The following is a 24,670-nucleotide window of genomic DNA, read 5'->3' on the forward strand; positions in this document are numbered from 1 at the left end:
TATGATGTGACAGGCTAGCTGCAGGGAGGACTTCAGGTCAGAAAGAAACACACATACAGACGGTACTGGGCTTAAAACTGAGACGCAATGGCTGCGCTCAGTGCGTTTAATAAACAAACAAAAGGTTTTAAACAGAAAACAGAAAAACAGGACACGGCACTTGAACGGATGAACACTAAACAAAACAGTGGATGGACAGACAAACGAAACACGGTGTGTCAAACAACTATCAATTATTATTTTACTTTATTTTCGTTAATTTTACCTCCTTCTCCACACCCGTTCTCCACTCACCGAACACACAACCCCGTGTGAGTGAAACGTGCATCTATATATACTGTTGTGCCGGGATTCAATTACTAATTAATTATTCACTTGAATCCCAGCACGTGAATTAATTATGTGCAACCTCGTGCTCACATATTAAATACTTTAAATGCACATGAAGTGAAGTGCAATCCTATGCCTAAATTCAATTATACATTTTAAATACGCGTGCTCATTACCCACATTATATCCCGTGTACCAACTACAATACACCAACATTTACACACCACATGCAATATACAATACAGAAATGCACACAGGGGCGGGGCACATTGCCACATATGGTCACATGGTTTGCCCTGCTTTATTTCACTCCACCCTAGGTACTACCATTATCAGTACCCTAGTGGTGACACCTAAACAGCGTTTCAAAGAAAATCTTCTCTGTCCGGCTCTTCAATACAGTGAATACCCACACCTGTCAAAACCATCTGTGACAATGAGCTTTACATTTTTGTTTCCTGTAAGAGACAAGAAAAATGGCATCAAATAATAAATAAGTCTATAGTAAATAAGGTACATATACAAATTCTACACACCAAAATGCATTTGTGAGGTGTATGAATGGGTGATGATTTGGCAGATTTAAAGAACAACGCCTGTTTTTTTGTTTTTTGTTGTTTATTTATTTTTTTCACAGGTTTCAATGCATTTACTAAATGCTTCTTGATCCTCTGCAGGGCATGAAAACATAATCTGATGATTTTAGATACACTGTGCAGTTGAGTGGTGTTCCCCACTTCTAAAATTTAGTGAGACTTGCACATGAAAGAAGGGAGATTTTATTATTTTAATAAAATATCTTCGGACTTTGCATTACAAAAAGAAAAATCATTTAGCTGTTTTGCTCAGTGCTGACTCTGTTACAGAAAGTTTTATATATCGTATAGGTATCACAATGAGTAAACAATATCAATGAATGCTATGGTAAACCCTCCAAAATATACAAATACAGTGTCAATATCCATTCTTTTGAAAAGGACAGTTGGAGGAATCAGGAAGACAGAGCTCTCCCGGTGTTCTTACAGTTTGGAAGTAAGAATCTTTGCATACACGCACTACAAAATCATTTTAGGACAGGTCATGTTGGGCTTGTAAACACAAAATATGAATCGAAAGGTATACCAATCTAAATGAGTAGTACAAAGTAATCAGTTTTAATAGAGGTTGTCTGGAGATCTTAAAGTTGTACTATTGTTTAGACTTTAGATTTGCCCCAGTGGAAATATCTGATCCTTGAATAGGATTTATGGTATTCAGAGCAACAACACTATTACAACATTGCTCCTCAGAAAAATGAGGAGCACACACATGTCAGAAAAGTTTTACTTATAAAGGACTTACACTAATGGTTTCAATTACTTTTAACATATTTTAAAAAAAATTCCTTCGGCCTGAGATGAACATCCATTTGTAAATAACTATTTTTCAATTTTCAAATCTTATTCACCCCCAGTTTTTTTTTCTCATCGATTATTTAGAAGTTATTAATATCAGTCCTAACATCAAGATCTGTTTTTTTTAAAGGAATATTAAATAATGTTCAGCAGTAGCTGAACATTAAAATGCCACTGAACTCCCAATATTAAATTTAAATTGAATCAAGTTGACATTAACTGACTTTTACAGCCTACATCAAATCCAATATATTTCAGCATTAAGTAGATCTACTTGAAAAAGAGCATCCATTTGACATGGTTTTTACTTATATTTTCCTGTTTTTGATTTGTCAATAGAATTAAAAGAGCACTGCATATTTAATTAAACAAGTGGAAGAGAACCCTCCTTCAACTAAAGATTATGATATTCTTTTTTTTATCATAGTAGGCCTACTTGAAAACATTTACATGTACAGTAGCATGAATGATGTTCAACTTATAATACATTTCCAGTGGTTTAACCCAAAAGACTTGTTGGGACTTGACCAGTCGGAGTTTATGGAGGGAGAGGTGAGTTATGATCTTTGTCATCGAAAGAGTAGCCAGGGTAAGACCAATGGGGCTATGTGTGATTTGCACTAAACAAGTAACTTGTGTTATTCTTTGGTCACACATGCACATGTTGTACATGTCCCTTCAAATCTTGCCAACATCAAAATGCAGTTAAAAGGTTACAGTACCTGAAATACATTAACTGAAGCAGCAACATTGAGTTGGAGAACCAGTTCTTCTGTAATGATATATTCATTTTCACGAGAAGGAAAGTCATACCAGATAGCTTTTTGAGAAGCATGCTGATCAGTCAGCAGTACAACAACTGTATCCCATACCCTAGTGTTCACAGTAGGAACATTTTCCAATTGCCTACTCCGTGAAAGGCTTCTCAACTTGACAATTTGAAAAAGGTTTCCTTTAAAACATTAGATAATAAAAGCAGAACAGCACGAATCACAGAAAGGAATTTAATTTGGAAAATGATCTCTTTAGCATTCAGAGAATCTAATTTGTTTTGTGTTCAAATTCCTGGGCTACAATACAGGATTATAGCAGGTATGTGTGAAACTGAGGTCGATTTTGATTCAGAAAGAGGTTTATAATAAGGGACAGTCGAGAGCTATTTCTAAGCAACCACATGAGCAGGGAATGATCCTGCAATTTTCCACTGAGATATAGTTTTTCATTGCACAGCAGTCAGCTGGATGGTAATGCAAACAAGATTTCCATTCCTAGCTCTGTTTTTCAATACAAGATACAGCTACAAAAATAATTTGGTTAACCATGTATACACTAATACAAAGAGAAAAAAGGAGACGAGCTGAGATTTAAAGAAAGCTATTAATATTGCACAGGAAAAAAATCTAAAATGAAAGTATTATGGGTAATACATTCATAAGACTTCCTTACAATGTTTATATATATATATATATATATATATATATATATATATATATATATATATATATATATATATATATATAGTGACCATAGACGTGGGCTGGTCACGAATGGTAAATATGTGGGTCCTAGCATATTATGGTATACAGGACCGGGGCACTGGAAAGTGCCGGATTGAGCAGGGAAAGACTACATCTCCCAAGAGACAATGCGGGAGTTGTAGTTAATAGGGCCTACAAAAATGGCAACCACCAAAGAAACTACAAGGGCCAGGAGTACAAGGGTTTAATTGAAATGTAAACCAGCACAGCTGCAGGTGTTTAAGATGTGTTAGTTTTGTAAGTGGCTGGACTGGTTGACAATAAAAGGAAATTATCTCCTTTGTTCAGGGTTGAGCTGGGGGAGGCTTATGGGGGTTGCAGTTAGACTTTGTGGAGAAAGGAGAAGTTAAGGAAAAGACAAAAAGAAACAAGGTGGAACAAGTTTAAAACTGGTAAGTAGCTTGGCGACTCAGTGGATAAGATAGATAAAGGGGGGGAGAGTGAAGTCACATCTCCAAACGGAGATAGATATTGTTTAGTTTTGTTTTGTTTGGTACAAATAAATATACAGGCACCGTACTGTTTTATTTCATTTCTGTGGTCCTGTGATTCTATCTTACACCAAAGAAGACAGTGAAGGTCCTGCAAGTGGCAGACTTACCCTGGTGTGTCACAATATATATATATATATATATATATATATATATATATATATATATATAATCCAGTTGTATTCAGAAGAAAATATGCTAATGTATTCCCTGGTCCACTAATTTTTTTTTTTAAATGTCTTAAGTATTGGGTACTCCCCCTCATAAACACATGGCATGGGTGTCCAGGAAAAACAGATTAAGATATTTTTAGCTTCAAGCACAAATTCAAATTCATTGTCTGTGCTGTTTTACCCTCGAAATGTTCTCAGCACTGTAAATGATATGCACAGAAAGGAGCTTTATAGACAAAAAAGTGGAGCAAGGGGAATTATGTTGTGTAACAAACTGCCAGACTATACCAGTTATTTTTTTTTGCCCTGTAGAATCATATATTCATCCACAGATGGAAAGTGTATAATTTATGAATGGTAATAAAAGTAAAGATGTATTGATATACTGTACTGTAGATTTATACTTGGAGGTAGTACCTAGTCCACAACTTCTGCATGAATCTTATCTTTAATCAATGAAGTGTCTTTATGGCCCCTTACTATTGCAAAAAGCTATGCTGCTATATATATATTTTTTGTTAAGTACCCTTTAGGTGTAGTTCCAGTAAATACTCAAACAAAAAAGGCTTCCTAAAGAGTCCATTAAGCACCACCTGAAGTAATTATTGAGACATAAATAATGGCAACCTTTTTTCTACATTTGTGTGGATTTACACGAAGCAATAACAAATCATGAGAAAACGACCTCACCACCATTGAGAATAAATCTCAGGAATAATGTAAAAGTCCTGCAAACTGCTGCAGTATCATTACAGTAACAGTAGAGAGAGAGAGAGAGAGAGAGAGAGAGAGAGAGAGAGAGAGTGGTGTAAGTCAAGCTTCTCTTGCTGCACAGCACCAACACTTTAAAGTATTTACCCAGGATTCACAACCAGATATGGTGGGGGAGATTATAACTTGTTTATGGCAACACCTTGGATGAGCTGAGATTCTAGGATACAGTATTTTCCTCCACTTGGCTATATTACCACTGCTGCCTTCTTTCAGGCATATATAGTTGCAGACAAAAGTATTGGCACCCTACACAACATAAGATAATTCAAGAAAACATATTAAATACAAGCAATTAGTGAACATTAGCCACTAATTCATAAGACAAAGACCAAAATACACAATTTCTGGCAGTAAACCGTCTTCAGAAAGGATGGGTCATGAAGTGCCACTTATCCCACCACTGACCCCTTTTTGCTCAGTGCACATGACTCAGATTCAGATTTTATAGTGACAGGCAGAGACAGGGATGTGAACTCAGGAGTCTGAATGATACCCCAGCGCATTAGGTTGTATGAGCAATCGCACTGTCTCCCTGTAATGCATTTACACTATAGAAGCCCAACTCAAAAAGAAATTGAATCTTTAATGAGGCTCTATGTATTCCCAGTTAGGTTTTTGCTATGTTCAGAATATAAAACAAAAATTATAATTATACTTTCATTATCATACTCAGGGGGGTCATTTAATGAGCAAGCAATAACTCTGGAAAATACAGCTTTTTTTATAAAAAGAAACGTTCAGTTTTATTAAGGTCTACAGTGGTGACCTGATTTAGAAACGTGAATCCATGCAGGTTTATACTCTACACAGAAGATGGCAAATAGTTACTAGTCAACACCATGAAGCCAATATCCCAGAAGATGTGCAAAAACTATTGTAAAAAGCTTGAGTCTCTCTCACCTAATATTTTTAAAGTTATCTTAGTCTTTTCATTAATTATCAATAGGATTAAAGTATTATCATTTTATACTAGTCACATACATTTTTCTAATTTAATCGGCTTTACATTTTAAAGTACAGAAGAGAACTGTTTGAACACTTTTACCCCTAAATTATATCCATTTGACATAAATTATTCTTGTAATTAGCTGGTAATAAATGCCTTATTAATTATTTAGATCTCTCCCATTAACCTTTGAGTTGGCTAATAGAAATCAGCAATGCTGGACTATTTTAACAATGCAGTTCCACTTGTTTTTTGCAAGAATAGCCCCACTTGTAATTCTGTGACAAGGTTATAATATACCACAACAGTTGGGAATGCATCTGTTACACTAATCAGTATTCTACCTTTTTGACATGTGAGGTCCTTACTGTCAAATATTGAAAGTTGTTAAAAGTTTAATAAATCTTGCATTCACAAAAAGGTAGAAAGAAACTCAAATACATATAGCCAGCTGGGCATCAAAAGAAAAGGAGGCCATTGACTGAAATCCTAGTTTTTAACATTAGAATTGTATTCTCACTAAAACCATTATGATATTGGGATAGTACTGTACAGATTTGCACAACCACTCAGCTGTGCATTGAATAATGCTAATGTTATCAGGTTGCTTCAAAAACAAATCTGCATCGGCTGTACCTGTTATTCAGCAGATGCTGCAGTGCAAAACCTCTAGCCATCGCTGTGCATTGAAGCATAAACTAGGATCTAGATCTTGTTAGTAGAAGATCATTTCATTGGCTTTTAATCATCTGCAAATGCACTGTAAAGAAAATGCCTGATTAGTTGTGTTGCCTCATCAAACCACTGAAATGCAATTATTCCTGATCTCTTCTGAGTATTCTGTTCTCATGAACTTAAAAAAAGAAGGATATGGAGGAGTTTCCCATTCCTTTATGCTCCACATTGATCAAACTAGTCAAGGAATTAAGCAAAGGCTAAATGGAAATGTCCTTTACTGTACAGTTAACTACTTGTATTATCTCACATATGAGATGGCTTCTTATGAAGTAAGGTCACCAAAAGCTATTCAAGGTCAGGATAGAAAGGAATATATTCCTAGATATTTGAAAGCCCAAGACATAAACAGAAAATATGATGTTAGGTGTGTTGGGCACTTCCCATTAAGGAATCAGAATTTGTACAGGATGTACTCTCAATCTTAGCACTGTTTGCTATTGTAATTCGCTCTGTGTTGGGAGGGAACTATCCAGTGCATTGCAATGAAAAGCAATACATACAGTATGTAATGGATCTCCTCCTAGTGGCTGGTGTGCTCATAATATTGATGTCAGCATGACACATATAAATCTTTCGACTACAGAGCGTGTCTTTAGTTGAATGGTAAGACGTTCATCTTTGAACCGATTCGTGTCCAGCCATTGCCTTTCCATTGAGTTCGATGGGCAAATTACATGTACACTAAAATCTCCTGTGTAAAATACAGCATCTCTGATTACACAATAATCAAAAGCAACAGCATATAATATATCAATGTTATTCATTTTCACTTCATGTAAAATGAAAAAGGGGTAATGGGAATCCAAGACACATTAGTTCACAGGTCCTACATTTCAGAGGTTTTTTTCATCACCTTTCTTCTACTGAAGTGGTTAAACTGTCTACACACAAGCCAATTTGTGATTTCTTTTGATAGGACCAGAATCTTAGTTTTTTAAGTATCTGCACAACCATAATATTAAAATACTTGAAAGAATACTTGAATACATTTCTGCATCTTTTAAAATTTATGAACGATTATTACTGATTATTAATAAAATCTGAAATGCCCAACTCTCAAGCCAATGGCCTCTATTGTCAGCATTAACCTTGCAGGAGCACTACATTGGTCTGCATAGGATCTGCTGGGGCTCACTGGAAACCCTGCTACTTACCTACACGCACGCACACACACACGCACACACACACACACACACACACACACACACAAAACACTCAAGATTCAAAGTCAAAAGTCAAAGTCAATGCTTTGTGAAAAAACAGTCCTTTTTTATGTCCCTTCTATGTACAAACTTCTTGAGTCCTGAAAAACAAACCTCAGGAGTCAAATGCTGTTCAAGTTAGTCATGCTGAACTTTTGACACATTAAAGTGCTGTCAATGAAAATGAATCTCAGGAACAAAATGACCTTGTCCCTCAAATGGATCAACATCCTATCTGTGATGACAGAGTCATTGAATGGTCTTCTTGAGATGCTATTTTAAAAGGCTGTGAATACAGCGTTCAGGCGAGGCAAAACAGAAATATAGCAAATGACTCCATATATTGAGAGGGGATGCTGTTATAGTTCATGCCCTTGTTCGTTTTCTTTTAAGTGTTCGCTTCTTTTTTGCCAAGAATATTTAACCTACCTATTTCAAAATCTATGTTTCCCCAGAATGCATTACAACTTATTGGTAACCTTTATAATTGTGATAGTGGTTATTTACAGCTCCACCTGGAGAGAGCATTTGGCTAGGATCACGGCTGTCCTTCAGTCTCTAAGGGTAGCCCGGCTGACAGCCAACTTGAGAAAATGTGTGTTTGCCAAAACAGAGACGCAATATTTGGAATTCATAATGGGGAATGGACGGGTGAAACCCATTGTCACCAAAGTCCAGGTTTTGTTGGATGCGGCAATCCCCAAAACCAAAGCTCAGGTGAGGTCTCTACTGGGGTTAGCCGGTTATTACCGTAGATTCATCCCCGAGGATGCCACAGTAGTCAATCTCTTAGTTGACCTCACCAAAAAGTGTGCACCAAATTCAACTAAGTGGTCAGAAGAATGTCAGGGGGCATTTGATACTATTAAGCAGAGACTCTGCCAGGCCCCCACTCTCATCACACCAGATTTCACCAAGAGATTCATCCTCCACACTGATGCATCAGATGTTGGTTTGGGTGCAGTTTTGTCCCAAAAGGTAGAGTAGAACACCCAATACTGTACCTCAGCAAAAAGATGCTCCACCGGGAGCACAACTACTCTGTGGTCGAAAAGGAGTTTTTGGCCATTAAATGGGCTACTCACTCTTTACGATACTACATGCTGGGACATTCATTCGATCTTGTCACAGACCACTCCCTACAAGTGGTTAAGCAGAATGAAGGACAGCTATGCCCGGATAACTCAGTGGTATCTGGCATTGTAGCCCTTCATGTACCACATGGTACACCGTGCAGGGAAAGAACACCAAAATGCGGATTATTTTTCCCGGGAGGGGGGAGTAATGGGAAAGGTAGATTCAGCCGAGTGTTCCTTCAGCTCCACTCTGAGCGGTGGGATATGTGACAGAAACAGAATGATTCTTGGTGATAAACCTCCCTCCTGGCCTGTGAGGGTGTTGTGTAAAGTAACTGCCTGGATGCCCTGGACTGGATGGCTAGACAATTCATTCCCAGGGTTAGACAGAAGTCGGCCATCTGGAAAGGGGGAAGAGCTACGGTACACTAAATCATCAATCTGGAAGGGAAACGATGTGGCAGCCGTGGATTGGAGGAGAGGTTGCACTCGTTAACCAAGGGGTCAAAAGAGGACGTAGCGAAGTGATCTGTTCCTTTGTATGGTTAAAAATTGAACCGGAAGGATAACGTGTATTGTAATTGTGAGTGTTTTGTTTGTTTTGTCGTGTCTAAGGAACCACTTTGTTTGTTGTTATTAGACGGCTGAACACGATCCGGAGTTGTCGCCAAAGGCCAGCACTTACCCGGACATCACTGCACCAATTGTTCACGAATAAACTGTATTTATACCACAAGCACTATATCACTCACTGTGGACTTGTGTTTGTGTTTTGTGTTACGTGTGGGTGTTTAAGATTGGGACTATTATTATGGGATCAACCCGTGGATTAAAACAGAGCAATACACACCACTGTATTGCTTGTTATCATTATTATTTACTGTCTTTGTGTCATCAGACTATTGGAATGTCTGTCTGTTTATTGATCACCGCTGCATTCCTGCACCTGCACACTGTTAACCACTTTGCCAGACTGCTACAATATAAGTAGAATAGAAGGGTTTCTCAATGGAACGTTTGAATACTGCATGTTTAAAGAGAGCATGGTTGTCTATTCAACGATACCAATTAAGCAAGGAATTATTCTGTATCTCTTCATCTGTCCCAATGTTGCTAGAAAAATGTAGTAAGGGATACTTTTTTGTAGAAAGTGATGTGCAAGATACGCATTTCAGGCAACTTTGTTGCAAGCAACTGTATCAAGGACTTGATTTTGTAGAAGCAACATTACACCATAGACTAAATCAGCCAATGAAAGTGATGTAAAAAGGAAGTGACTAGCTTCTTAGCTGGTGAGAAAAAAAATGGTGGAGAAAATGAATGCAAAGCTGGTTTGGGATATTGTGAGTGAGACTCGCCTTATCAATTTTTTTCAGGGTGACTCATTTAAAAAAATGTATTAAATCTATATGTTACATGACGTTCCATAGATGGCACAGTTGATTCTATGGTAGTTTTTTTTTTTTTTATCCTACTCGGTGCTTTGCCTGCTTGCCTGTGCCTAACCATGCTTTTAGAACATTACATTTACTAACATTATTCAATGTGCTCCAGTTGTACACACAACAGTTTTCCAGCACCTCCTCCCAACCTTTTTATGTTCAAACAGAGCCTTGAAATTCCCAAAGGCTCTAACCTATATACATATCCTACCCCAATGAATTCCTCAAAACCAAACATCCCAAGGTGGACCTGAATTTCTTAAATACACCTAGTCCTACAGTACTAACAACTGTCTTTGTATATAAGTAGACCTGAACAAAATGTGAGATAGTGTAATCCTGGGGGAATGGGACTACATCTCCAAGAGAGGAACAGCCTTAGTTTGATTAATTGTTTAATTTAATTTGTTAATTGTTTTATTTGTGATTATCCCCTGCACCTGGTGATTATTGTATATTAGAGCCAGGTGCAGGGTATAAAAGGAAAGCAGCCAGGCTGTTCTGGGCTGCTGTGTGAGTGTGTGCAGGCGTACCAAGAGAGAAATGTAGTGTGCTGTATAACTTTGTGTTTGTTTTGTTTTCTTTGGCAACAGGTAAACAGCTTAGCTGACCTGTTTATAGTTTAGGCTCCTGTTTGGTGTTTTAGTTTAGTGCTCAAGCAAAGAGCTAGGTGTATTATTAAAAAAGATTGCGCAAGAGCGCTTTTAAAAACCTCAATTTCTGTGTCCTGAGTCTATATTTAAAGGAGCAACGAACCCAAGTGGTAGCAGTTTTGTTACAAAAAATATTTCATGTACAAAGATCCAAGTTAGAATAAAGGTTTAAGCAAAATTAAGATGTGGTATCTACAAAAGGGGTAGGGAAATAAAATGGGACTAAATTAGCTCCCTCATTTTTTTAACAACAGGAACTACTGGGAACAAAAGGGGAGGAGGGCAAGTTAGCCCCATTATTTTGTATAACTTGGCCCCTTTTGTAGGAGGCAGTCAACAATTGAGATAGTTGTGGCGATACCTTAGTATTCCCATAGCTTGGTCCTATACAGAGAGCAGTTGGTCCGCTCATTATTCTAACTTTGCAGCAGCAGCTACTGTGAATTTCAATCTGAAACAAACACATTGAAAATGTGAAAAAATGACAAGTTATCAAAAGTGACCAGCCATTTAAAGTGGAGATATCAAAAACACAAGCCAAGTTTCAAGAAACCATTGTGGCAACTTTGCCCAGTACAAAGCAAATAGGCACAACTGTAAAACCGATGGGGGCTAAGGTTGCCCCAATTGGTTCTTCTAACTTAAATTGTGTTTTTAATGCAAGTTCGATCCGCTTTTATTGTGCCTGAAAAACACAAGCCAAGTTGTGTTTCTGTCATCAGTTCTACACGATTTAGTTGAGAAAACAAGCAGTATTTTGAAAGATGAAGTCAGCCAGCTAAGAATTCTCAGGACTTTATTATAATTTTAACATTTTTGAGAGCTCTTTGGAGATTTTTTTTCGAGTCATCTCATCATTCTGAGAGTCTGATCTTGATCTCTGAAAAATGTATGTTTCCTGTCAGGTAACGCTCATTGTGGTCCTTATTGGCACAAGGAAGTACGGTTCCTCTCGTTACTGGTTGATGAGAGTAACGCTATTTGTGGTCCCCACTGGACAAAAAGGAATGACTTCTGAGGATAGCCTATATATTTGGCAAAAATAAGACATAAATAAATACATTAATTTGACAAACTGAAGGTTATAGTTTCAAATCCCATGCTTGCCAGCCTTTTTTATATTTATATTATAAAAAATATATTTTTTGCAAGCAAATGTTCCATTTTAAAACAGAAATAAAGTGTATATTTCCATGTTGACTAAACAAGTTAATTGTCATTAAACTCAGATGTCCTGTAATATACATATGTGTGGATAAAAGTGCCTGAGGTCTGCAAAAATCTGCAAAAAAAAAACATTGGGAGAAGAAGAAGGACATTTTTACCTTACTTTGGCGAATTATTTCTCTTCCGATATGACAGGTTGTAACAGGGGAGATCTGGACTGACTGTCTGGCACATTCGTATTACTGCAGGTAGAGGGCAGCAGTCTCGTGGGATCCGCCTGTCGGCCATGGCGATGACACGGAGAGGTGGGGAAGAGTGTGTGTGTGCTTTCCCTCTCTCTGAGTGGCTGAGGGGCGGGCCTTGGGAGACTGCTCGGCTCATAAGAACTGGCTTGGTTGTGCGCTCGGGTGGCCGTGATGGGGGAAATACAGTGTCGCTGGCAGAAGAGGCCAGCATGAAACAAGGAGCAGGCGAGCCCGGCTGAGGGGGCAGCCTTTCATAAAGAACCAAAAAAAAAAAAAAGGGGAGGTAAGGGGAACCCTGGCCAACCCCAGCGTATAGGCACAGCTGAATGTAGGACGGAGACCCGTGCTGACCGGCTTAGCGGCAGTGGGGGCACTGCATAAGCAGCACTTTTGTTTGTAGTTTTATTACTGTGTTTTATTTTCCCTTTTTCTTTCGCCTTCTGTTTTCATTATTATTTTTGAGCACTTGAAGGTGCATGGATTGGGATACCTGTGTTGGTAACCCTGTGGTCCTGGTTTACTGTCGGCAATATCCAGACCATGGACAACAGCGCCCTCTGCGTGCTAAACTAAATAAAAAAATAAATAAGTAAAATAAATAAATCTGGGCACCTGTGCGGTGTTTGCAAATAAAATCTTCTGTCTCCCGTGTCAGTGAATACCCCCACCCTTCCACACAGGTATTGACATTTTTTTCTACAATTCACCTGAGAATGTTGGGAACTGCAAATTGAAAATGAAATGGTGTTTTTGGCTGATTTACTTTTGCTGCACCAATACCCTGAAAACACGTAAACTGTCCTTGCTGTATAGATAATTTGGTGTGAGCAGTTTATTTAAAAAGTTCCTATAGAAACTTGTAGACAGACTTTGCCTTTTCATGGGCAATTCTGATATACTTAGGATTACATTTGGCATATTACATTAGTTATACTACATAATACATCATAGAAGGGCATCTTCATTGGCATTTAGCTGTCTTAAAGAAATTATTTTTAGAAACCATCGCCTCATCCTCCTATCTTACACAATTGTTCTTGGTTCAGAGCCCCTGAACTTCAATGGCTTGGTCTCAAAGTACAGCAGATACCTTGCCTTGATATCCTCAGATGGCAGCTTCCTCTTCATCCCTTTTGTTCCTTGAAGTCTATAGGCAAGGTGTCTTCTGAAGAGTTTGTCTCCCAATATGAAAAAGTATTGATTAACTATCTCTTTATATATATATAAATATATACAGACGTGCTCAAATTTGTTGGTACCCCTCCACAAAAAACGAAGAATGCACAATTTTCTCTGAAATAACTTGAAACTGACAAAAGTATTTGGCATCCACCATTGTTTATTCCATATTTAATAGAAATCAGACTTTGCTTTTGATTTTTTATTCAACATAATATTGTAAATAATAAAACAAATGAAAATGGCATGGACAAAAATGATGGGACCGCTAACCTAATATTTTGTTGCACAACCTTTAGAGGCAATCACTGCAATCAAATGTTTTCTGTAGCTCTCAATGAGACTTCTGCACCTGTTAACAGGTAGTTTGGCCCACTCTTCCTGAGCAAACTGCTCCAGCTGTCTCAGGTTTGATGGGTGCCTTCTCCAGACTGCAAGTTTCAGCTCTTTCCATAGATGTTCGATAGGATTCAGATCAGGACTCATAGAAGGCCACTTCAGAATAGTCCAATGTTTTGTTCTTATCCATTCTTGGGTGTTTTTAGCTGTGTGTTTTGGGTCATTATCCTGTTGCAGGACCCATGACCTGTGACTTAGACAGAGCTTTCTGACACTGGGCAGTACGTTTCGCTCCAGAATGCCTTGATAGTCTTGAAGATTTCATTGTGCCCTGCACAAATTCCAGGCACCCTGTGCCAGGTGCAGCAAAGCAGCCCCAAAACATAACCGAGCCTCCGCCATGTTTCACTGTAGGTATGGTGTTCTTTTCTTTGAAAGCTTCATTTTTTTGTCTGTGAACATAGAGCTGATGTGACTTGCCAAAAAGCTCCAGTTTTGACTCATCTGTCCAAAGGACATTCTCCCAGAAGGATTGTGGCTTGTCAATATGCATTTTAGCAAATTCCAGTCTGGCTTTTTTATGTTTTTCTGTCAAAAGTGGAGTCCTCCTGGGTCTTCTTCCATGGAGCCCACTTTCTCTCAAAAAGCGACGGATGGTGCGATCAGAAACTGACGTACCTTCACCTTGGAGTTCAGCTTGTATCTCTTTGGCAGTTATCCTTGGTTCTTTTTCTACCATTCGCACTATCCTTCTGTTCAATCTGGGGTCTATTTTCCTCTTGCGGCCGCGCCCAGGGAGGTTGGCTACAGTTCCATGGACCTTAAACTTCTTAATAATATTTGCAACTGTTGTCACAAGAACATCAAGCTGCTTGGAGCTGGTCTTGTAGCCTTTACCTTTACCATGCTTGTCTATTATTTTCTTTCTGATCTCCTCAGACAACTCTCTCCTTTGCTTTCTCTGGTCCATGTTCAGTGTGGTGCACACAATGATACCAAAACAGCACAGTGACTACAGGTCTTTTCAGATTCAGTAACAAAACCAAAGCAAAGGAACAGATTGCGTCTCTCCGTCACACATGACCCCTTGGTAAACGAGTGCAGCCGCCCCTCCAATCTGCGACTGCCACGCCGCTTCCCTTCCAGGTCAATGTGTTAATGAAACAGAGTTCCGCCCCCTTTCTAGCTGGCCGACTGGGAAAGAACTGTCAGGCCGGCCCATCCAGGGAACTCTGTTCTCGCTGCTTAGCGCCCTCACAGGTCGGGAGGGAGATTTACTACCAAGAATCATTGTATTTCTGTCACAAGAAAGTACAGATATAATGTAAGAACCATCATCACCACAGATACACTTGAAAAAGTTTCAGGAGGCACCAGTTGTGTATGTGGACCTGAAAATACAATGTAGCAGTGTTTTGACCAGGTTTAATGGTTATATCCCATCTATTAGTTTGTACCTCTAGCCTGTAGTATGCATATTTAGCTAAATCAATCTGTACAAAGTACATTTTGAGTACATAGAAGTGGCAATTTTAAAATATTAAGCATTAGGCTCAAGTGCTGGCCCTCTAGAAGTTGATGAAAAGTCTTGTATGTTTAAAGAACTGTAGAGTGAGAATATGTTACAAATGCAATCCATTAAAACAACTCTCTTTTATTTTCAAACCATAAGAATTGTATAATTTAACTTTTTTTTATTCCAGCTCATCGTTTTTTACTTTACAACATGAAAATCTTTAAATGCTAATTATTTCAGCCAGTGTAATCTAAACTAAGTTGCATTAATATAATATATTTCTATATGTGGTATTGGACTGCATTAATTGATGGTGGCAATACCAAGTTCCATATTACATTCATAGGCTGGTACAACTGCAATGCAGGCTTCTCCACAATCAATGCCTGAGAAGTCTATATCCATTTCACACTTTATAAATCAGTGAAGCTCTTGAATTTGTCTACATGGGTCTTGCACAATTGTCTGATTGTTTTTTGTTTGTTTTTTTTTCCCCCAGGATGTGTTTCTTCAATAACGATGACCATTCTAAAAGACTGCATTTAAAACTTAAGTGGGCGCATGTAGAGCAGGCAACTTCCATCCAATCTTACAGAGAAACCCTGGGAATATAAACAGCTGCTACTCCCCATTCTGGACAAGATGTTGCATCTCAGTTTTTTATCGTTTTTTTGTCCTTTCAAAGATAACACAATAAGAATAGAAATTGGTGACTGTACAATGCAGAAAGAAGATCCCTCCTGCCATAGCATTTATACATTAAAACGCTGTTTCTTCATTTTTTTAAAAAATCATCTTGGCCTTAGCACAAATAGGGCTCTATAACCATTGCTCTGATTTCTTCAGGAGATTGTGGTGGAATTCTGCAGTCCAGAAAAGCCCATTCCCAGCTAAAAGGTCCCTAATATAACATTCAAATTATAATTTGCAAAAAAGTCATCGATATGAAAAGGTACAATGAAAATCATTTCAGTGACAGTATCCAACAAATTACCAGAAACAACAATCATCGTTATCAAAGGGTTTGTTTGCTTGGGTTTTATTTTTGGTTATTCTTGAAAGCATAATTAAAATGTAATCTTAGTGTAGTTGAGCATGTAGTATCAGCTGCAGATGCAATGAGCATCAATTAGCAAGCTGAACAATATGGCCAAGTCTACACTACAATAGTCGACCAAGGCAAAGATATTTTCTTACTATGATCAGTTAGTTATACTCTCAGTAAGAGGGGTTGGCTTTAAAGGTTGTACTCTAGTAGACTTTTAAGACCATTCTAAATGCAACATCATTTCAAAAGCACAGATAATTTAGAGATAGCAAATGCTGATAATAATGGTCTCTCTTGTTGGCACTAGTTCAAAGGTTTGTTTTTTGGGGTTGTTTTTTTTTTGTCCCCTGAGGCATAACAGTCATGATTTCATTAACTTATTAGAATTCAAAATGTATTTTTTTAAGACATGAATAAGGTCAATGTTTTAAAAAAAAAAACATAATTTAATACTTGAAAACGGCAATTTATTCACATATTAGATACATAACAATCTGACCAGAGCTAACTACTGCAACTCCCTCCTGGCCGGTCTCCCTGCATCTGCCACCCATCCACTCCAGCTCATCCAGAACTCCGCTGCTTGCCTGGTGCTACTCCCACGCTACTCCACTGCTCCGCTCACTCCACTGGCTCCCGATCACCGGTCGCATCCAGTTCAAGACTCTTGTACTCGCCTACCGATGCCTTGACCAGACTGCACCAATCTCTCCCTACACCCCCACCCGACCTCTCGACTCTGCCTGCACTAGAAGACTGGCTGTACCTCCTCTACGCTCCCCTGCCTCCAGAACCTGCTCCTTCTCCACCCTCGCCCCACAGTCCCTGACCACCTTCCGGCTCCTCCTCAAGAAACACCTCTTCAGACAACACCTGTAAAACTCAACTCTTCCCTTCTGGACAATATAGTACTCTGCCTTTAATGCACTTATCTGCTCCCTATTCTACTGTATTTAATCCTGCACTTAACCCAATTTGTAGTATTTTGTATTTCACTTGCATATATAACAATAATGAGTACTCGTAAAAGGAACATTTATATTTTGAAACTGTAATTTGTTTTATGTTCTTGATGATTCATGGTCTTTCAATAAGTCACCATGAAGATCAAGAACAAAACTCTGAACAGCATGTTTTCAAGTCATGGAATCTAGAAGCTATGCTGGATTTTATATTAAGCCTGTTTTTGTCTATCAATGTTCTATAACAAGTGCTACTATTGATAACCATTAATATCAAGATCGCAGATGAGAAACATAAACCTGAAGTGGTTTTGATACTTATTTAGAAAAGTATGAGAAATAGTTTCCAAAGAGAGGTTTAGAGCAGAGGATCAAAATAAACATTCTGCTCTCAAGAAAAAGGAGGAAGCCAAACTGAGTTTAACTTGGTGACTATAAAAAAGATATCACCTAGATAGTGTTATCATGTTGTATCCACCTACATCACCTATAACTAAATATTCTTAAACTTCCAGACTGTAGAATAGTCCAGTGATCAGTGTCCACTATATGTGATCTAAAAATACTGTATAGCTGACTTTCAAACAAAGAGAATGTTATTTTATTTTACATCCTCCAAAAGGGGCTGGGAGGGGTCTCGAGGGATGTTTAATTCTAACTGTCTCTTTCACTAAATGTCAGCAGCCACAGATGTCTCTCTTGGTGGCCTCTTTCCCTGCCATTCCTGTACACCCTGATGGTCAATGTCTTGCAGCAGCCTACCAACACGACTGTCCTTGCAGTCCTTGCCAGATGCAATTGGGTAGACAGGCCCTGAAAAAGTGGCCAGGCAGTGTATAAAATATATTTCTAGCAAGGTAATATCTGGTATTTGTTTAATTCTTCTTAACAGGAAACCTATTGGCTATTGTAAGATATTTCAGATACAAATAAACTGTACCTGCACAGGCAGTAATCTGACTGCAGTTTGACTGTTTGGAATAAAACACAACATCTGACACGTTATTATTGTAGGTTTCCCTGATAATGTTCAATAAACTAGTAATAAACTGAACAGTTTTTTTTTTTTTTTTTTTTTTTACTTTTTAAACCTTCAGCTTAATGTAAATGAAGTAGAGGGGAAACACATTAAATGTAGGAGATTATTGAGTATGTATGTTGCACTCTAAATTTCATATGATAACCATCGGTTTATGGCTGCTGGGAAATGGTCCCAGTGGAGATGCTTAAAGACAATTCCAGCAAGGCCCAGCAGTCTGGAGACCTAATTGTGACTGAAGATCCCAGATGAAGCATAGAGCTCGCAAGATGAGCTTTGCAAGTAGAACATGCAGACTGACAAAAAAGCAATAGGCCTTTAACAAAACATTCTATTTTGGTGGTATTCTCAGAACATTTACAAAGGAATGCTAGAACTGTTGAGGACCCTTAAGGTAAAAAAAAGAGAAACAGTTTAGTCTTATGATCCAATAAATACTAGAAATGCATTGTCTAGTCCTAAAAGCAATACAACACTGTGGCAAAGTGCCCCCCTGTGTATGTTATATGTTACGTGTTGTGTGTAAATGTTGGTGTATAGGCATTGATACACGGAATATAAGCGGGTCTGTGTTTCACGTGTGTGTAAATTGTATATTTGTATTTAGGCACGGGGATGGCACATCACATCACGTGCAAGTAAAAAGTAATAATATGTGAGCACGGGGAATTGCACTTTAATTAATTCACGTGCAGTTGTACCGAGATTCCAATTGAATGATTGACTAGCAATCGAGTCTCGGTACAACTGCATAAAAGCTGCATGTTTTCACTCACTGGGGGTTGGGTGTTCGGTGAGTGGAAAACGGGTGTGGAGAAGAGTAAAATAAAATAAAGTAAAGTAAATTGATAGTGGTTTCACTCACCGTGTTTGTGTGTCTGTCCGTGTCCGTTTGTCTGTATAGTCTGTTTTGTTTATCTGTTTTATTTTGGCCTAAAGTGCCGTGTCCGGTGTTTTTGTTACAACCGTTTATTTTCTGTCTGTTTATTCATTAAATGCTGAGCGAAAGCATTCGCTCAGCTCCACCAAACTCCACCTCTCTCTGTCGTTTGTGTTCCTGTTTCTGCCGTGACGTCACCGCCCAGTCAACCTGTCACAAACACACACACACACACACACACACAAACACACGTTTGCATTCCTATATTTGTGGGGACTTCTCATTGACTCTCACTATATTTGTATTTTCTATTTCTAACTCCAGTCAGACAAAACTCCACATGGAGTGAAAGTCGACAACAAACTAAATATTTTGGCACATTTTTTTTAAAGGCATATTTAGGTCTTAAAAACTTGTTTTAAAAAGTGAGGACGTCCCTACAACGTCATTTTTTCAGGAGTGACTATCTTTTTGGGGACATTTTCTCAATTGTTTTCCGCACATTGATAGTAATATCTGTCCACACACACACATAACTGGTACACTGGTAGTTCTGGTATTCAACAAATAATAAATACTGGCAGTTCAAATTACATAGCTTTAGAAGTGACATATAAATGTGAGTACTTCAATAACAGTGCTTTGTTGTAAGGCTAGAATGTCAGGAGGACTGATGATGTCAGCCTAATAAAGGAAAAGGTGACACTCCTCACACTTCACAATGTAGCCTGCTTGCCTTCTCTATGTGCATCAGTAAATATGCACACCCACATCTAATACTCTTCAAGTCTGTGTGAAGTGAATATCATTACAGGTAATGCATGGCTATTGACGTGAACATAATGAAGCTGCTCTGCAAAGCTTCATGGGTAATGCACTGTTAATAGAACATAGTATTGGTATTGATCAGAACAACCCTTTAACTAAACTGACCAGGCTGACACAAAGATCTCTTGGTGTCAAGTATCTCTTTGTGTCATCCCCCGTCATCCCCCCCCCCCCCCCCCCCCCCCCCATCAAGGGGACTGTCTGCATTAAGCTGGGATTGTGATGGCAACACCCAGGTGAATTTACCTGAGATTTATATAGGAAGTGATCTAATGAGAAAGCATTCAATAATCCTAAAGAGAGAGCAATCATTCAATAATCCCTCCCCCCCGAATATCAGCCTAAGCTTCTAATATATTTTATACCATGCCAATTACCTGGTAAATGAACAGGTACATTCTACAGTGATAATGAAAACTGCTTGACTGTTTAAATACTGGTTACTAATGGATGCAGCTTGCACTAATACAATATTTATTAGCACTATGACATAAATAAATCTGAGCACAATACAGTCCCTCTGTACTTTATCTCAGTATTCAAGTTTTTGAGGAAAAGTGCATTTTCCTTTCCCAGTTGACAGTAATTTTAGAAATAAGCTGTGAAATGTTTCAAGGCATTTATTGACCACATTTTTTATGTTTAGCAATAAAGTCTGACAACCAGTTTCAAAGGGACCAATATGTGGCCAATATTTCATTGCAATGTAATCAAAAAGGATATGTGATTTAACTTTTTAATGTATTAAGAGCACTGTGTGTGTTTCCACACCAGCCATAAAGTAGCTTATTTGTATAAACTTGCTTTTCAGATCTCACAGTATTATTGAACCTGCTTACTGTGATAAATAAAATACATGTCACATAGTTATCCTTAAATCAATCAAATGAATCCAGATTCCAGCTACATCAAAAATACATTTTATATTTTCTTATCTGGTACCAAAGGCTTATGCTGTTTTGAGAATCAGTAAAAGATTAAACTTGTTAAGAAAACATGTATCAGACTGAATGATCTATTTATATATTTTTTCAAAACTCATAAGAACCTGCCTGCTGGAAGAAAGGAATAAATTGATTTCTGTGCCCCTTTTACAATAGTATTAGTAAGAACACAGAATCTTTATCAGTTAAAGGCAACTATCAGAACTCAGCATGCTGGATTCAAATGACAAAGAGTCATGTGCCAAAGGTTTTTCAGCTATCAAATACAGTTGATGATACAACTGCCAAAACCAGATAGTTATTTATATTTGCTATGTGAGGTTCCACCCAAAGCCAACTCGTTGGTGGTAAGAGCCCTCTGCTGGTGGGTAACGACGTCTTGGGGGGGGGGAGACAGGTTATGTTCTCTTATGTGATTGTCAAGTCCTTTTCCCTGAAACATCATGCTGTTATACAGTATGAAAATGCCAATATTGAAACACACACACACACACACACACACACGCACGCACGCACACACACACACACATATGCACACACGCACACACACACACACATACGCACACACATACACACACACACACATATATACATATATATACAGTAAATAGTAAATATCTAAAACAAAATAAAAAATCCATATGAAGTACCTTTATTGTGCTTCTGCAATTACATTTAATTTTTGCAGCCTAGTTTTAGCCCTGCAGTCTATTGCATGCTATTCGGGAAGAAGCAACATGCTATAACCACTCCTGTCAAATTCCCAGCACAAACTGCCGATCAATTCTGCAAATTGAACATGATAGTAAATTATTTATAATTACTGGAATTTGTGAGATGTTAAAGAGTTCTATACACACAGAGGTCAAGAGGTTGGAGACATGAGGTTACAGATGCTTCTTGAGGAAGTCTACTCTTTCTGCAATGTTTTGTTCCATGGGAAATACGGTTAGTGGTAATCTTTGAAAACATTTTCTGGTTACTTTTATACCACAGCCAAAGCTACATACAGAATGAACAATGCCAGTGTATAACTTCTTTGTGGATTCGGATTTATGCACCCTTCTAAGTTCATTCTGATGTGCAGTATAAAAAACAGCTTACAATTTGGGAGAGCTACAAATGTCTGAAAGCAAAATCCACCATAAACTCAAGCAAAGACCATTTAATACAATGTTATCAATAAAATGCCATACAAATTTAATTTCAAATAATTATGTTCAATTAACATTACAAAGGTGCCCAATTTGTATCAGTCTTGCTTATTTAGCCATGAAATTCCATAAAGGTGTTTAAACATTCACCAGTGTTACCAATGGTGAAAGCACACACACAAATTCTTATTGCATTTCATATTCAATGAATAGACAGCATTTCAAATGTGGAATCATGCAGCCATGGATATTAATAATAAAGTCCAGACTATGCACCTTAGAGACATGCTGTTGACAATGCTTACCAGCTTAATAAAGACATTTAGAGTTTGATGGTACTGCAAATGATCAGACTAATCAAATACAAACCCATGTGCTTAATTATTTTGTCCTGTTGAAATGTTAATGTCAGCACCTCCTTTAATGGCCTTAATTTTTTTTTTGTAAGAATAGCAAACTGTGACATATGGAAAGGGCACTGTGCAACTGATAAAAAAAGACATATTTTTGGTAACCTATATTTCTATGACTGTCCCTAACGTTTTTAATTTGTTCACATTTAATTGGTTTGTACTGTCAGCGGCTATTCTACACATACTGTACTGGCACTGTATTTTTGAAAGCAATAACCTCTTCTGAGAGAAAACGTGTTTCGTGATTAACTGCAAAAATGCCAAATCTACAATGAGAGACCTACAAAGTAAATATATTTAAGTTCATACCATACCGGTAACTCAACATTTCTGTTATTAAACTAGGTATTATTCTGTTCAAGTTTCAAAAGGAGATGTTTCGGCTGTCAATAAATGTAGCCTATAGAAAATTCTTACATGCAGAAACAATAACTGGGGCCAGACTTTAGAATTCGACCCGTGTTGTTTTTTACAGAAAATAACAATCTATCAAGTCTGTACTTTATTCTCGTTCTTTTTTCAAAATCTTCAGAGATATATTCTTATATTCTTAATAGAAAGAGTGGAATGCAGGGTACTAATGGCAAAACGTACTGTACTTTCATTCAGAAATGGTCCAAAAAATGTTTGAAAATGCGGTGCTGCCACGTTCATTGTTGTGACAGTCAAGTGTAACTGCTTGTAACTTTTATACAACGTACTGTGCAGTACTATTTTCTTTGATTTACATTATTTATAGAACAATACTTCTAAATCACTGTAACACTAAAAGAAATACCCTAATGCAGAATACATATGAAATAACTTTCAGAACAACATTACAGTGTTTCGCTCTGCAGAGGAAAAGGATAGTGTGTCCATGCAGTAAACGTGGGGAAAGCGGTAAAAGAAGAATTACATTACCGGTAATTCACTGCCGGTAGTCTTGCAGAGGGGCCCCCTGAAAACTCCCTTAATGCTTCGGAAATGCCCATTGCTGAGATGCGTGGAGCTGATGACAAGGTAATAGCACGCCATACGGTCCAGTGTCTCCCATATGTAGAGATTCGGCGAGAACAAGGGTTACTCACCAGCCAGGGGGGAATCAGCAGCAGCTGTACACAGCAGAGCGAGCATGAATCCTCCTCATAGAGAACACCTGGCTTTTTACTCCTTTATATTTCACCGAAGACCGCTACTGAGTCTGCTTGTCCACTAACACCGTTCAACAATACGGTCCTTGCAAAGCTCTGCATCTGCCAGAATACTGTCCATCATGTTACAAATGAATATGCTAATCCTGTATTTTTCCTCCAGAAACCACTTTCTTAGCATCCATACACTACTGACGCTCGCGCAATCGAATCTCAGCAGCACTGCGCGCAGTCAGGGAATAGGCAAAAAATTAAATAACCGTGCAGACAGTGGCACTTGACTTTATAATTCACTTCTTACACTCAACTGTCTATCACCCTGCATGCACCACGGACTCGGCTGTGGTGGCAATATATTAAGATATTTAATGAAATATATTAAATGTCCTGGATTGCCAAGTAGGTGCAACAATGGTAACTGTTTTGTAGGCACAACTAACTGCCCCAGAGGCACCTACTGGCAAAGATCACAAACGGACTATACTTGGACAAATTAAATTACGACTTGGTTTTAGGCATGGTTCCTTCGCTTTGGCATGGATTACAATCCATACTTCTCATGTTGGATTTTTAGATAGTGTATAGTCGTGCTCTCTCTCTCTCTCTCTCTCTCTCTCTCTCTCTCTCTCTCTCTCTCTCTCTCTCTCTCTCTCTCTCTCTCTCTCTCTCTCTTATCTCCCCAGTTGGCTTGTGAGAGCTATCAATCCCGTTCCAAAATAGGGAATAAAATGTAGGATATAGAAAACAATCACTTTATCATCTCACTGCCATTCTCCTCGGAATCGTGCGTTTAACAGAATTAGCTCATTCGCTGTAAAGAGAACCACTAGAGCAGGCTTATGTCCCGCGCTGGAACTAAAAGTAGCTAAAAATAATAATAATTTATAAAAAAAAAAAAAAAAAAAAGCGCTGCTGTTTTACCTGACCTCGCTGCTGCTCAGCAGATGCTACTATATACTATATATAAACGATTTGAGTGCCAATGAATAATTATTATTATTATTATTTTCACAGTTCACAGTCTACCTCTGTAAAGCGCTTTGTGGTGGTGGTCCACTATGAAAGG

The 24,670-nt window shown here is 38.2% G+C and overlaps 1 protein-coding gene across 2 annotated transcripts in view; it reads right to left on the reverse strand.

Annotated features, from left to right (window-relative positions):
• Positions 1 to 24,156, reverse strand: part of LOC117400171 (zinc finger protein 804A-like) — a 205,295-nt gene extending 181,139 nt beyond the window's left edge. The window contains exon 1 of one of the 2 annotated variants that reach the window (XM_059022486.1): positions 23,375 to 24,136. In XM_059022486.1, coding sequence (XP_058878469.1) covers positions 23,375 to 23,488 — 114 coding nt within the window. In that variant the 5' untranslated portion in view covers positions 23,489 to 24,136. Of the gene's footprint in view, positions 1 to 23,374 lie in introns of both variants that reach the window. The other variant, XM_059022488.1, reaches the window with a different exon arrangement.
• Between the last annotated feature and the right edge of the window lie 514 nt (positions 24,157 to 24,670).

The sequence above is a fragment of the Acipenser ruthenus genome, chromosome 4, assembly GCF_902713425.1.
Source record: "Acipenser ruthenus chromosome 4, fAciRut3.2 maternal haplotype, whole genome shotgun sequence".
Lineage (NCBI taxonomy): Eukaryota > Metazoa > Chordata > Actinopteri > Acipenseriformes > Acipenseridae > Acipenser > Acipenser ruthenus.